Genomic DNA, 15,184 nt, shown 5'->3' with positions numbered 1-15,184 from the left:
TTCCCTAATACTGGTTTCTTGCTAGTGTCAACCATCCAACTCCTCGTTGCAAGCCAGGTCTACTCTTGTACAACTCCGTGTTTGAGCAGTGAAAGCAGGAAGAATCCTGTTAATAATTCAAATCAGTGAAATCCTTTCACCAGATTGCTTTGTATACAGACGAGTGCATGTCGCTACAGGACCAAGTGTTGACAATTGCTAGATATCTAGTCCCCTCGGAGGGGTTTAAAATTGCAGTGAAGTCGCGGAACGTTTCTCCACACCCGCGAGAACAGGCTAGGGGAGAACAAAAACCCGGTCAGGATCCCCCCTATTTGCTGCGGTTTTGGCTGCGGGCCAGTCCGGTGTTTTTTGTTCCCCGAGGCCAGATTTCTAAGTCAAAAAAAAGGCTCCGTGAGGCCCCCCCCCTGTCAAATTTCAACCATGATAAACCCATTTATCATCATTTCTGCACATCTATTGGAGGGCATGAGTATCCACCGATATGACTGGCTGCTCTGCACTCATCGGAGATTTCTCTCCTTGCCTGTGGACCATCCCTGAAGCTATTCCCGCCGAGATATCCCTGCCCCCACAGAACGTCTAGCTCGTTGACGATCAGAAACATCTCATCTCCCAGCGACTTGGGTACAGACCCTCGGTTGTTTCCATCCAAAGTCAGTGACACTGTCACAAGAAACTCCCCCGTGGTTTCTATTCTTGTCTGTCGATTCTATTCATATCCATCACATCCCTCAGACGCTCCGCCAATAGACGCTGTCGACCAAGCTTCTGTCACGCTTCCCCGGCGCTTCGAGTGATGACATCTGCATCTCGGCACATCACCAGGGCGCATCGGCGGTAGTGGTGTTACTGTACCTTATTCATGAGCCGCTTCATATTGTCAACCCATCTTCTTTGATTGGGTATCCGAATCATTCATTCTCGGCCTCATTCGTTTTGTCGATCAACGGCATTGAACTCGTCTTATTCCGTCATCATCTCCGGGACCCATCGACAGAGCGATCCATCCTCCATGATGCGATAATTCCTACCATGAGTTTTCTTGAGCCATCGAGGCGTCACAACGTTCCATTGGAACCCACAAGACAATGCTATTCTTAGATATCTCTCCCTGTTTGCGTACCAAGTTCAGTAGGTTGAGATACGCAAGTTTGTCATGACCTTAGTTTTATGGTAGACGGCAAATATCTCAAGGCACGGGGGCGAAAGACCACAGCTCCACTCATGGCATGGAAGTTCTGGAAGACTGGCCCTGCTTCCTTTCAGGCTACATTACAGCCCAGACATTCTTCATGAATTGATGATCAGGGTTGTCTATGGATAAGTAGTTGATATTAAATCCCATAATGGCAAGTTCGTACTCTAAAATCCCATCATCTCACACAAACCAGATGGCTCTAACAACTCAGTGAGACCTTTATCCCCTCACTGTGTCACGGAAAGTCATGGTTTCACTACCGCACCCTTGCTAGAAGCATGGTATATCCCGAGACATCACGCGCTAGCAACTTGTCTCTCATAAACTGTAGCTACATTGTTGTCCGTGGCTGACTCCCTTCATCTTTGCCTCCCTCGTCCTGGGCAGGTAGGCAGGGATCAATGCAGCAGTATCCCTTCCCATCACACAAATGAGCTCAGAGATGCTCGACTACTGCTGCCAAGAAGCAACATGAAGCTATTTTTATGACCTCACCGGGGATACAAGCCCTCAGTGGCAGAGTACTGCTTGAGTGACCTTACGATTCTTGCCGAATGACGACACCTCATCATTCACTCGTCACCCGGGGATCCGGTTTGCATCACTTTGTATTCGTGGCCACGGCATGATCATGCTCTCTAGGCTATCGGGGAAATTTCACTCGGGTTTCACTGTTTGTCTCTGGACCTGACAAACTATAAGTAGAAGGCTAGAACCCGTCTCTGACTGACTCACTTCAATGTGGTTCAAGGTTCTTTAGCCTGACGACAAACATGGTGTCTTCTAAGCTCATTGCCTCTCTCGGTCTTGTTGCTCTGTCGGTTGGACAGTGCCCCTTTGCTGACCCAGATCATCATCTCGCAGCCCGAGATGAACAATCCTCCCGTGACCACTTGAAGGAATACGAAGTCGACGATAGCAAGGGGTACCTCAGCTCAGATGTCGGCGGCCCCTTTGAGGACCAAGAGAGTCTCAAAGCCGGAGAGCGTGGCCCAAGCCTGCTGGAAGACTTTATCTTCCGTCAGAAGATCACCCATTTCGATCATGAGAGAGTATGCACCCCTTGAACAGAACTATGCTGTGGTACTGACTGCTTGATGCAGGTCCCCGAGCGTGCTGTCCATGCCCGGGGTGCTGGTGCCTATGGAACGTTTACAAGCTACGGCGATTACAGTAACGTTACTGCGGCTTCGTTTCTCGGCTCCAGAGGAAAAAAGACTCCGACCTTTGTTCGCTTCTCGACCGTAGCGGGCTCGAGGGGCAGCGCGGATACTGCGCGTGATGTCCATGGGTTTGCGACCCGGTTGTAAGTGCAACGTCGGAGATAAAGACCATTCACTGAGTATCACAGCTACACTGACGAGGGTAACTTTGACATCGTTGGGAACAATATTCCCGTCTTTTTCATCCAGGATGCAATTCAATTCCCTGATCTCATCCACGCTGTCAAGCCCTCCCCTGACAGCGAGATCCCACAAGCTGCCTCAGCCCACGATTCAGCATGGGATTTTTTCAGCCAACAGACCACAACCCTTCACACTCTGTTCTGGGCAATGGCTGGCAATGGTATCCCCAGAAGTTATAGACATATGGTGAGTCAGCCGACCTAGATTCAGCTGCGAGATCTAACGCGGGTAGGATGGCTTCGGCGTGCACACCTTTCGCTTGGTGACGGATGACGGTGACACCAAGTTCGTCAAGTGGCACTGGAAGACGAAGCAGGGAAAGGCCAGTCTCGTGTGGGATGAAGCCCAGCATATCGCCGGCAAGAACGCCGACTACCACCGCGCTGACCTCTGGAGCGCCATCGACTCTGGTAACGGACCTGAGTGGGAACTCTGCGCGCAGATCTTTGACGAGGACCAGGCCCTCGCGTTTGGCTTCGATGTGCTCGATCCTACCAAGATCATTCCTGAGGAGTATGTTCCCCTGCAGCGGCTCGGCGTCATGAAACTGGACGCGAATCCGGTCAACTATTTCGCCGAGACGGAGCAGATCATGGTATGTTTCACGCGAGTTGTGACTTGAGACACCGCTGATCTGTATAGTTTCAACCCGGCCACATCGTGCGCGGCATTGATTTCACTGAAGATCCTCTACTGCAAGGACGAATCTTTTCGTATCTTGATACCCAACTGAATCGACATGGAGGTCCCAACTTTGAGCAGCTACCCATTAACCGGCCTGTGGCCCCTATTCACAACAACAACAGAGATGGGGCTGGTCAGAACTTTATCCACAGAAACACGGCTGCATGTAAGACATCCCGCCTCCTTGCCACTAGCGGAGTAGCTGACAGCTTCAGACACCCCCAATACCCTCAACAAGGGTTACCCTCTACAGGCGAATCAGACTCAAGGTAAAGGCTTCTTCACTGCCCCTGGCCGAAAAGTCTCCGGGAACCTGGTGCGCGTAAGAGCGTCCACCTTTGCAGATCACTGGGGTCAACCTCGGCTGTTCTACAACTCCTTGACAAAAGTCGAGCAGCAGTTCCTGATCAACGCGATCCGCTTTGAGATGAGCCACCTGAAGTCTGAGGAGGTCAAGAAGAACGTCCTCCGCCAGCTAAACAGAGTCAGCCACGATATTGCGGTTAGGGTGGGTAAGGCGTTGGGTCTCGAAGCCCCTGACCCTGACTCGAAATACTATCATAACAACAAAACGGCTGGAATCTCCATTTTCGGGACGAGACTGCCCAGCATCGCGACGCTGACAGTTGGAGTCTTAACATCGACAGACTCGGACAACTCCATCAAGCAAGCCAAGGTCCTCAAAGATGCGCTGGCAAAGGACAAGGTGACAGTAACGATTGTGGGCGAAGTCCTCAGTGACGATGTTGAAATGACCTACACCGCTGCTGAAGCTGTTGGCTTTGATGCCATCGTTGTCGCCAGCGGTGCCGAGTCGCTCTTCAACGGCAAGAAGTCGACTCTCTTCCCTCCTGGCAGGCCTACACAGATCATTGTCGACGGATATCACTGGGGAAAGCCGGTCGGTTTCATTGGAAGTGCAAGAGAGGCGGCCAAGGTGGCGGGAGTGAGCAAGGGAGATGGTGTATATCTGACAAGCGATATAAACACCATCGTCGAGAACCTCAAGGATGGTCTGGCGACCTTCAGGTTCACTAACCGCTTCCCCCTTGACGACTGAGGCCCAATACCAAATAGCTATCCTTAGTCAAATCTCTTCAATATCTCTTTAACTCTTATGCAAAGGTAATCTTAGTACAGTAGAAACAGACCCAACGCAAAGCATAACTCCCACGGAGTCCCAATTAATGCCAACATTCTTATACCGCTCGCAGTTGGCAAGTCGGTTCCAGGTACAGGTGAGGGAACGAGAACATATCGCTTACTTTTATCCCTAGAGAAATAGATAAGGAGGATCTGTGATATCGGACCAGATGGCATTGTTGGTACAGTCCACCTATACGCGGGGCTAGCAGCCGTATGTTTGGACACAGGCAGCTGCGGATCCTAAAATACGATCATACTTATGGATGCCGGGCACTCGTTCACATCATCATTCTCTTCTCTAATGGGAATCCTAAAATGAGATAATAGCAATCAAGATAGAGGCTAGTTTTATGATGAGGCGGGAAGACACTATGCTAAAGGTATACATGAATATGCTCCTCTAGGCTCCTTCTATATTAACTTCCCTATCTTCTCTATTGTCCCTGTCGTCCCTGTCGTCCCTGTCTCGAGCGTTCTCGCCCCCTTCTGGCGGCTAGTGTTCTCACCCCCGTCTGGCGTCTGGTGTTCTCGATGGGGGATGAATTCCCTTTTTTGCGAGCGTTCTCACCGCTGCGAGCCTTCTCGGGAGGATGGAGGGGCGTCCTGGCGAGTATTCTCGGGAAGGGGAGTGGTGCTGCCGCTGAATCCAGGCGGCAGTCCTCTTCATGTGCTTAACAGCGCGCTTAGACTATTATAGCTCTATTAGCACTGTAATGCCTACACAAGGAATGATAGAAACTTACGACGTGTCCACTGGTCGTGGATCCTCCTCCTCCTCCTCCTCCTCCTCGGCCTCGGCCTCCGCCGCCGCCACCGCCTGTGCCTGGGGCGCAGTAATTATTCACAGTCACTGACTGGGAATCACCAAATGTCTGCAATTCTTTTTCTATAAATGATTAGCAAATCCTCGTCACTCAATCAAGATGGCCATATGCTGACCTGAAACTCATCGTATGGTTAAATGGTCTTGCGAGAATGAAATGACGGCAACAGTGCAGCGCGTTGAGGCCTCGAAAACTATGTGAGGCAAAGGAAACACATGAAGGTAGCAAAACAGAGAAACAAAAGAAGGGCAAAGGGGGAAAATAGCCAGAAAGGAGTCAGGAGGGGACGGACATATTGTGACAAGGTAGGTAGGCACAATCCCGCTTGAGGTCTGCGAATGCCCCCACGAGAAGGAAAATCGCCACATTGGAACACAGCAAAAGCGACAGCATAACTCACCTCGGGGTCTCAAAGTGATCGCGCAAAGCGATAAAGACAAAAAGAAATCAAGCAAAGATCAAGGCATCCAGAGGGGAATCAGCGCGGGCATCTTGGGGGCAGGCGGGCAGGAAGCAAAGAGGTAACTCACCGGCGTTCTGATGATGGTGACTGAGGAAGAAAATAAGAAGAAGAGGAGGAGGAGGAGGAGGAGGAAGAGGAGAAAGAGGAGAGGCAGCCCGAGATTTTCGTTATGTGCTGTGTGGCTAGGGCTAGACCTGATGATCCTTAGGATGAGGTGGTCGCCAGTATTGAACCTCAAGCGTCCGATCACAAACCAGATAGAGAAAGGAGGGGGACGAAGCGATGATGGAAGAGGAATGATTTATCTAAGCTGCTGATATTTAGGCACATTTCCAAGTGAGGAGATCCTTCCAGACCTCCTCCCTAGGTAGGCAGGTAGGCAGGTAGGCAGGTACCAGAATCCCCCTTTCTATCGTGCCTTCCCAACCAGGTAGTCAGGTTTTCTTGAAGATGTTTGTTACACGGCTAGAGTGGCTCTGCTTGGGAGACAATGAACATTTACCTTTGTCAATCTGACACCTTTATGAGAGTGAACGGTCAAAATTTGGAAAGGATAGGAGAAACGTAAGCGACGGGGGGAGCATTCTGTCTTGTTTTGTTCCTGGAGGATCTTCGTAACGGCTAACAACAGATGGAAGGCGAACGCCGGCGAACCCTGGCAATATCCTTGGGGACAAACCAAAGAGAGGAGCCCAGTTCTTGCGTCCAGATCATTGCTCAATTCAAAATGGAACCCTAAGGCCGGAGGATGCTTGTCGATTGTCTTGTGAAACGCATGTCGAACTGCGCCCATGGGGAAAATCCCACACTTCTTCTTATTAGTACGGAGTCTCATATCAAGCCGAAACTGGCTATTCGTGCAATGTGAAAATCCCTCTAAGGATGCTTGCTTTCCACTGTGTGCATGAACTACGTCTATTTATGATGTAGTGCCCATATCATGGCCATGTCTGCTATGGCATTCCGGGGAAGGCCGTGAGACAAGCGATCTGGCACCCGAATGTCCCTTGGAAAGAAAGTCTGGCTGCAATAAGCGAAGAAAACCACGTGTTGCACCTAATGAGTTACCCTATCCCGGTCAAAAGATGGCCTTCTGCCAAATACCTTGATCAGATTACCTCCAGGATGCGGCCAATATCCACGGGCTGTTCGAAAGACCGAACACTCTCGACACTGACAATAAGGATCAACGGGGAGTATCAGCTTAATAACCGATCAGGTGAGGTGCTTCTCTTCTATGGAGGTCCGACTAGGGAATGACTCTTCCCTTCAAGTTACTCAGCTGATCTCTATGCGCAGGCTTCACGAGATTTCTACTCTCTGTGCTCAACCCTTACCTATGCGGAGATACGAAAGTGGATAAATAACAGGCTTGCTTGCCTGTCCAATATCGCCTCCCAGCCTAGGTGGTTGTGTTAGTTAGTGGTCAGTATAGAACAGATAGTTGCGTCAAGTCTTCTCACATGACGATGGTGTCAGCCAGGGTAGCAGCAAGTTCCACAACACCGATGAGACCTTGTCTCTAACAGTCAGAACTCAACTTTCCTTCTCCCTGCTCTTCTCGTTTTTACAAAGTCTGCATGACATACTTGCATCGCATAGCTCATCCATCACGTGGAGGTCGCAGAATGGGCCTCACGGATAGTTCCCCGTATGGACAACCTCCCTCCTTAGTGGGCTCTGCTAGTCTTGACTGAGCAAAGAGACGAAAAATGCCTCGTTGAGGGCCTCGCGGTGGGAGAATGTCGCTAGATACTCTCGTGATCCTGGGCATGTGGTTGGGTTATCGGGATGTGGTAGTGTTGGGGAATGTTGTGTAACGCTATGGAAGAGACAGTCCCGAGTAGGACTGAGGCGGGAAGGGGAGGATGGTAGATTATCATGACACATTACGGGAGCTTGTGTTTCGGGAGTAGCACCGAGTCCTTGAACCTTTTCGATTCTTTCATGACTTGAATCAGAGAAGGGTTTATCCATGGAATACCATCTGTTGATGGTTGTGCTCTTGAGGCAGAGGAACAACCCCTGTCGGTAGTTCCCTAGCAGGTCCATTTTTAGCGCCTCGTCCCGTTCTGTCCGCTGCCGCCTCCAGCTGACTCGGTCGGGCACATGGACCCTTCCGACCCCGGACCCGATCTATCTTATCTCGATACTGTCTCCGTACTCCCCGGGTCCTCATCTCCCGGCAGTTGTTGTCATCCTCCTCCCCCACGATCCGTCCCCCATCCATCACGGTCCGTCTCCGAACATCGCGGGCTATAGAGACGTGCCGCTTATCACCAGGCTACTTGTCAGGCGACCTTTCGTCCGGAGTTGGCTCCAAGACTAGACCCACCGAGCTTGAGAGGAACGGAACGCGACGAGAACCTCTCATAGCATAAGAACCTCGACCCGAAGATATTTTACTCCTCGAACTCGTCTTGGCTGTACCGACTACGATAATCTCGAGAACTTCATACTTCCGCGTGACGGACGAACAGAACCCACGAGCAACGACGTTGGAAAATACTATACGTCATGGATCGCGTTCGAAGGGCGTTGGGCCGTCAACCGTCCTCGGCCTCAGAATATGAACCTCTCAACGGCGCCGAGGAAGCAACCGCGCTCGAGGGCTCTACCCAGCTAGAAGGCCAACATGACCTACCCTTTTCATGGATGGAATACAGCATATTCGCCCTACTGGGCGTTGCCATGCTGTGGGCATGGTGAGTCTATTCCCCTCAAAGCTTGCTTATAAACTCAGTTGCTAAAGCATCATAGGAACATGTTTCTCGCTGCGGCGCCTTACTTTGCCTCGCGCTTCGCCGGTGATGCTTGGATCCGGGCCAATTTTCAGTCTGCGATCCTGACCGTGTCTACCATAACGAACCTGGGTGCCATGCTTGTCCTCACGAGCATCCAGTACTCGGCTTCCTACCCCTTCCGGATCAACCTGGCCCTCATCATCAACGTCATAACCTTTTCCCTACTAACGGCATCCACCGTCCTTGGCCTTGGCGTATCACCAGTAGTGTATCTCGTCTTCCTCCTCGTCATGGTTGCAGGCGCCGCCACGGCCGCCGGTCTCATCCAGAATGGTGCCTTTGCTTTTGCTGCCAGCTTCGGCCGGCCAGAGTACATGCAGGCCATCATGGCAGGGCAGGGTGTTGCTGGCGTTCTCCCTCCAATTGCGCAGGTCATCACGGTCCTCGCCTTTCCTCCCGCTGAGAAGGAGCAGAATGAAGGTCCTTCTGCGGAGGATGGACAGGCTTCCGCTTTTGTCTACTTCCTCACAGCTGTAGCTGTGTCGGTAGCCGCTCTGTTGTCTTTCATCCCTCTGGTCCGCCGGCACAACCACATCATTGAGAACCGCATGATCGAGCAAATGGCCGAATCCATGCATAGTGTCGAGGAAGCTGAGCGCGCCTCCCGCAAGGTCACGTCTCTCTGGCGCCTCTTCCAGAAGCTACACTGGCTCGCCATTGGCGTGGCCCTCACCTTTATCGCGACCATGTTCATGCCCGTCTTCACAACCAAGATCCATTCCGTCAAAGAGGGCACCGGTCCTCTCTTCCAACCCAATGCCTTTATCCCTCTTGGATTCTTCTTTTGGAATCTTGGCGACCTTAGCGGCCGTATCGCAACCATGATGCCCTTCACCCTGCAGCACCGGCCATTTGCCCTCTTCAGCCTCGCCGTTCTCCGCTTCGGCATACTACCCCTCTACCTGCTCTGCAACATTGGCGGTCGTGGCGCCGTTGTCTCAAGCGACTTCTTTTATCTCTTTATCGTCCAGCTGGCCTTTGGTGTGACCAATGGCTGGCTTGGCTCGAGCTTTATGATGGCGTCGGGTGAGTGGGTGGACGAGGGTGAGCGCGAGGTTGCCGGCGGCTTCATGGGCTTGTGCCTCGTTGCAGGGTTATCGATTGGTAGCTTGTTGAGTTTTACGATAGCTGATATTTAGCGACATGACATGGGTTAGACAGACAGGGAGTTTTGCTGGCGTTTAAGTTGATGACACAAGACAGATAGTCATGATGAATAAACGATAGATATTGTATTGAGCATTGAACCTAAGCCAGGTACGCTCTGGTATTGGATGCAGCCAACCGACCAACCAACCACCCACCCACCCAACCGCGTATCATATATCAACCCGGGTAAAATGCTACCGTAAACCCCAACGCCCGCCTCTTTGATGATGCTGCCTTCCAATAATGCCGATGCCGATGCCGCCCCGTGATGATGCTTCCCGATGATGCCTCCGAACCGTTACCCACGCCATGTAAAGACCGCCGTCGCTATGATGCAACCCAAAACAAAATGAGGTAAAAATAGAAAGGGAAAAAGGCCTCGCCTCGCCTCGGTCCGTGGAGCCCTGGCCTGACGTCTCACGTGGTGGCCGCCTAGGGGTTTCTCGACAACCACTTTCGGAGATTCCTGCAGCGTGTTAGCAGGGATCCTGCTCACAAATTGTGACGTGTAAGACTCACGGAGGCTCCTTTCGGAATGGACACACTGCCGCCTTGGGCTTGTCCTTCCTGTACGGCTCCAGCAGTGCCTTGAGCTTGGTCGGGTTGGACGTCATCCAATAAAGATCGGCACGCGAGGCCAGTTTCTCGACGGGAAAGTGCATCCCCTTGCTGGTATGGGTATGCGCATCCTTGGCCTTGATGCCGATGATGTTGACAGAGTCGAGATCCCGGCGGGTCCACTCCAGGAGGCACCTGGTGGGTGGGTGGTAGTATCTGTCGTTACACAAGATCCAGTCGGCTGTGTAGCAGGCCGAGTCGATGAGATCATGCTCGGCTGAGGTCCACCGTCTGAACTTCATGTCGGTATCCTTGAGATCAAAGTCGCCAAGCCGGACTCGAAGCCTCTGTTCGGGGGCGACACCAGGACCAAGATTCATCTGCACAAAGCAAGTGCAGTCTCGAACTGTCATGGCTAGGCTAAACATAGGGTCGTCCTTTTTCGCATTCAGAGGTCCGTCCGAGTCGGCAAAATTCTGAAGCCACCTCAGGTCGCGGAGCACTTGGTGGTCAGCAGTCTTGGCCAGGAGTTCCCGTACGATTGGGTTGTCAGCCATGGAAGCCAGCTTCGGGGCGAATCGAAAGGGTGAGCTGATGGCGTCAGGGGCGTCGGGGTTTGCGAGTGTGAGAGGACAAGGCTTCCGCTCTGGGATGTGTCTTGAAGGGTTTGGGTCTCGGAGGAAGTTGAAGAGTTCCATGGCACATTGCCGACATCGTATGGCATTTCGAGGGGCGCTTGGTGATTGGTTGAGCCACTTGGGCTTGAACTCGACAAGAATGCTATTCTTGGGATCTGTATGCGGGTCAGAATGAGCCACAGGTATGCCCATGAGTCGAGCAACTTACCGGCCACCCTCATATCTTCAACCAAAAGACCCCAGTTAGACTCGGAGAGGAAGGACCCCCTGAACTTCTCTTTGCGCTCATGGTCTATTGAAAGAAGAAAGGCGTTGAGCTTGGGAATAATGTTCGAGTTGCGGAGAACAACAAGCTGTTGTTGAATGGCGTGAGTCTTGAGAAAGGGTGTGATTTGTTTTGCGTAAAACTCCTGCTGCTTGAGGTAGTTGAATCTGGCAGGCTGACCATTAGTTGGGGCCTTGGCGACACGAAGGAGCCAGCCTAGACACGAGTTAGTCTGGAGTGACTGAGCGGAGATGCGGAGGTTGTACCTTTGAATTCGTGGGCCCAGGAGAATCCTTCGGGGATGTCCAGCTCAAAGACAACGTTGGCGGCACCCTCGCCAACAAGCCTCAAAGGCCGAGTCCCTGGGGGAAGCCTTTTGAGAGTTTCTCGAGACCATGATAGAGGTACAGCACTGCCGTGAATCATTATGGCCATTTCAGCCACGTCCTGAGCAGTTGGCCATAGTTGGTCATCCTCGGAAGAAGAGAAACAGAGATCGGGATCAGTATCGGTCGGTGTGAGCTGTCCATCGGACAGAGAGGGAGTCGACATGGTGATTGGAGACCAGGGTTCTGCAGGTGGCCTGCAAGGCACATTCAAGCCACCTATGTCGCGCGTTTTTGGTGGGGGAGAGGGGAGGGGGAGAGTTGGTGGTATGGGGGAGGGTTGAGGTGTATATGGAGATGAGGTGGGAGGAGAAGTGATGAGTCGACTTGTCAACCAAGAAGGTAGATGTAAAGGATGAGTAAGGAGGAGAGGGACAGTAAGGGGAAGAGCGATGATATGTAAGAGCAAGGCTAATACAGTAAACCCGAGCTGCTGATGTGGTGGAATAAAGCCGGGTTCACGGCCTGCGCTCGCTGCACCAACGTTTACTTGCTTCTGAGGCCGGGTCACGCTCTAGAACTGCATTCGAATCTGCGTCTTTGTCTGGTTCCGCCCTTTGTGTCTGCGGTTCTGGACCTCGAGTAGCCTGTCTTTGTATGCGATGTGACGTTATTTTCGGCAGTAGTCGCGGCTGTCGTCCGGGGATGGTTGAGAGATTAGAGTTGGTGAGAACGGAGGTGAAGAAGCTGTTGACGGGAGTTGAATGTGTAAAATAGGCGTTCCGGCGGTGACCCTAACTTGGGGAATCCCGCTCCGCCACTCTGACTTTAAGGCTGTAGAGCTGTCTCTGTCGCCTCGCGATTTGAGGCGGACAAGGCAACTAGAGGCAGTCAAGCAGAGCGACAGAGGACACGATGCGTGGATGCGTTGCGATGCCCCGCGCTACACTGACTGCAATGGATGGCAACGCAGTCCAGGACACAACCATGTACGTGTGCTGTATGTCTAACTCTGAGGTCTCTGCTGACGACGGCAAGACAGACGTTGTTAGGTGTGGTTGAACAAGATCTCGGAGTAAGGGGTCGATGTCGTGAGACTCGCAACAGGCCATGTCTTGTTCCTAGCAGGACGACATCATCGTCATGATGGCTCTGGCTGCGTGGCAGGGGGTGGAGGATGAGAACGAGGTGTACAATGAATTCAGGTCGAATGAAACTGGAGCGGCAAGGCCATATGATATGACAAACTCGTCTTCCTGTGCTGGTGCCCCCTATTGCTTCGGTTTGCTTTTAGGGGAGAACCGCCGTTGGCATGGTCTCCGTTGGCAGACGCCTCCACCGCAGCAACACCATTTACAGTACAGAGCAAGCAAGTGGATATGCAGACTGACGACCGGCGACAAATCGACACACGAGGATGAGGAGCAGAAACAGAGCACAGCAACCCCGCGAGCGAGGCACAGGGTCTTTTGGTCGCCAGCGGCGGCGCGGAGTGGGTGCCAGCGAGCCCAAAAGTCCACCTTCCACAGGCCATAGCCTTCGTGTCGCCCGCCGTCGCGCCAGAAAAGTCGACGATTCGATCTGGGATGGTGACGCACAGGTTTTTAGGGCCCCTCCACCATGGGGCCGGACCCGGACTAGGGCGAGCGCCAATGCCAGTCATCGCCTCTGGCAGCAAGCATGGCGAGCAAGCAGACGACGTCTCTGGCCAACCAGGACCCAGGGTTCCAGGGTTCCAGGACCAGCAAGCCATCGATCCAAGCTTGGGGGACGCGAGTGGATGGCCCAGCGTGGGAGTCTCACGGTCTTCTTTCGTCCTGCGCGCCGCCTGCATCTGCACCTGATGCGACCGACTGAGGGGCGCTGGACGTTGGTGTCACTGCTGTGGCGCCGCCTGGTCCCATTGACTTGGGCTGCGACAATTAAGAGCCGAGGCATTCGTGGGGTTGATACTGGCCCAAGTGCCGTGAGTGAGGCCTGCTATGATGCATCAGCGAGCCCAGCAGAATCCATCACATCACACACGGACGGCTGGCTGGGGCTGTCAAGGCCCGTCCGACAGAGATCAAGGCCTTGGAAACCGGTTGAGCAGGGAACACCCGCCCAGATTGCCGTCCGGTTTAGTCAATGTGTGGGATCGTGCTTCTCTGACAGCTTCCCTGGTCCCATCCGTACGAGGCCACGATGTGCCATTTGGGCCTTGTGCACAAGGGCGTTCCTTGGTGGCGATCCCCTGGCTGGCTCTCAGCCCTTGCACCCTGGCGCCTCTGACAGACACCCTGGAACCCTGGAACCCTTGATTGTCTGGACGCACGGAGCACAAAGAAGACAAAAATGACAACAGCAGCACCGACCTGGACGGGTACCGACAACGCAGAACCGTAGCTGGCGAGCCTCAGCGTCAATGTCAGCGGTGCGTGGCAGAGACAAAAGCTGCTGAGCCGCCGCCACGGATGACTCAAACCGTCGTGTCCGGGCCTCTGCTGTTCCCAACTGGCTGGTGCCCCGGTTCCGACTTTGGGGCTCAAGCGAGCACGAGGTTGACTACTTTTGTCGGTCTCGGCCATGACCGGAGGGGATGATGTCACGCAAGCTGGCGGTGATTGATGCGCCGCCGTGATGAGGCACCGGCTTGGCCTCAAACGCCCAGCTGTCAGTGGTTTGAGGTGCGCGGCTCGGCGGTGATCATGGGATTTTGGGCATCCCTATGACAGAGTGACTGATCCATTGCGATGCCGCTCCTCCAATGTCTCGGTCGCGTAGAGTGCGGTGCCCGCCTGGCCGTGTTGGCTCCTGGGGCCTCCCGCTTGGGATCATCGACGTGGAGTTGCTAGCGCGTGCCCTAACAGACGTTAGGCACACTTGCCCACTCTCCTAGACTTACACATGGAGTCTCAACTCGCTCACAGAACTGATTCTATCCAGACGACTGGAAATACATGCGTAGCGCACTGTGATGGTGCAGCTGTAGCATGCGCAGTAAACGCACGCACTCGCTCCCGTGACTTGACCCAGCGAGGCATTTGTTGTAGTACAAAGGCAGCGCCCGCGGCGTGATAATTCTGCATTCGAGTGATTCGATGTGTAACACGCTTTATTTGGTCGAGCAGACCCAGACACAACGGATTCGGAGATTATTCAAAGGCTGGGTTAGCACAAAGGCCTCTCTGCTGGTGAGACCCAAGATGCCGTCACATAGCTGGTCGTGCCGATTTCTCTTTTTAGATGCCCATGTCGAAAAGAACGAATGTGAAGCCCAGTCGACTCGTCAGGTGATAGGGTTAGTGTTTCACCAGAATCGGGTGCCTTACAGGTTCAAAAACGTAGCACCGCTCCGACCGTTAGTGGAGGCGTAGTGATGGTGGGCGAGATGGAGGAGAGGGCAAGCGGAGGTTCTCCGTGGGGTAAAGGAGGAGGCAGGAGGTGCTTATCGCTGCCCCCAATGGCACATGACCAAATCACGCATTGACGAGGTTTTACATTACGACTCAGCAAGATCCAGTGCGTTCTCCTCGAATGCAGTTCAAACTGCTTTGCCGCTCCTGGTTCCGTTCATGCCCGGCGCGAACACCTGCTCCCGCTCCCGGTCATCCTTATCCAAGGCTAGTCGTTGGTGGAAGTGCTTGCAGAGGTGACCAGAGGCTGGCGTCCCGACTAGAGGGATGGATCGGAGGACTCCGGAGAGAGCCGCTGGCCCGTGTTTTGGCGAAAATCATACCT

At 53.2% G+C, this 15,184-nt stretch overlaps 4 protein-coding genes across 4 annotated transcripts; 3 read left to right on the top strand and 1 right to left on the bottom strand.

Moving 5' to 3' along the window:
* Window positions 1-1,974: 1,974 nt before the first annotated feature.
* MRS44_003191 (uncharacterized protein) lies at window positions 1,975-4,351 on the top strand (the record flags this gene model as incomplete). Its single annotated transcript, XM_046275308.2, has 6 exons — window positions 1,975-2,253; window positions 2,305-2,507; window positions 2,553-2,793; window positions 2,840-3,202; window positions 3,250-3,457; window positions 3,507-4,351. 6 exons carry the CDS (start codon window positions 1,975-1,977, stop codon window positions 4,349-4,351), a joined length of 2,139 nt encoding a protein of 712 aa, XP_046137297.2.
* A 3,890-nt stretch (window positions 4,352-8,241) lies between these two features.
* MRS44_003190 (uncharacterized protein) lies at window positions 8,242-9,667 on the top strand (the record flags this gene model as incomplete). The annotated part of the gene is made up of 2 exons (XM_046275307.2): window positions 8,242-8,429; window positions 8,485-9,667. 2 exons carry the CDS (start codon window positions 8,242-8,244, stop codon window positions 9,665-9,667), a joined length of 1,371 nt encoding a protein of 456 aa, XP_046137295.2.
* Window positions 9,668-10,109: 442 nt separating this feature from the next.
* MRS44_003189 (uncharacterized protein) lies at window positions 10,110-11,690 on the bottom strand (the record flags this gene model as incomplete). The annotated part of the gene is made up of 4 exons (XM_046268363.2): window positions 10,110-10,143; window positions 10,197-11,028; window positions 11,082-11,354; window positions 11,405-11,690. The coding sequence occupies 4 exons, from the start codon at window positions 11,688-11,690 to the stop codon at window positions 10,110-10,112; spliced, it is 1,425 nt and encodes a 474-aa protein (XP_046137294.1).
* A 689-nt stretch (window positions 11,691-12,379) lies between these two features.
* MRS44_003188 (uncharacterized protein) lies at window positions 12,380-13,308 on the top strand (the record flags this gene model as incomplete). Its single annotated transcript, XM_065623123.1, has 2 exons — window positions 12,380-12,516; window positions 12,906-13,308. 2 exons carry the CDS (start codon window positions 12,380-12,382, stop codon window positions 13,306-13,308), a joined length of 540 nt encoding a protein of 179 aa, XP_065479195.1.
* Between the last annotated feature and the right edge of the window lie 1,876 nt (window positions 13,309-15,184).

The sequence above is a fragment of the Fusarium solani genome (assembly GCF_023522795.1).
Source record: "Fusarium solani strain SB1 chromosome Unknown bctg00000001, whole genome shotgun sequence".
NCBI classification, from domain to species: Eukaryota; Fungi; Ascomycota; class Sordariomycetes; order Hypocreales; family Nectriaceae; genus Fusarium; species Fusarium solani.
Note: the sequence above shows the minus strand (reverse complement) of the source record. Positions and strands in the feature narration are given on the sequence as shown.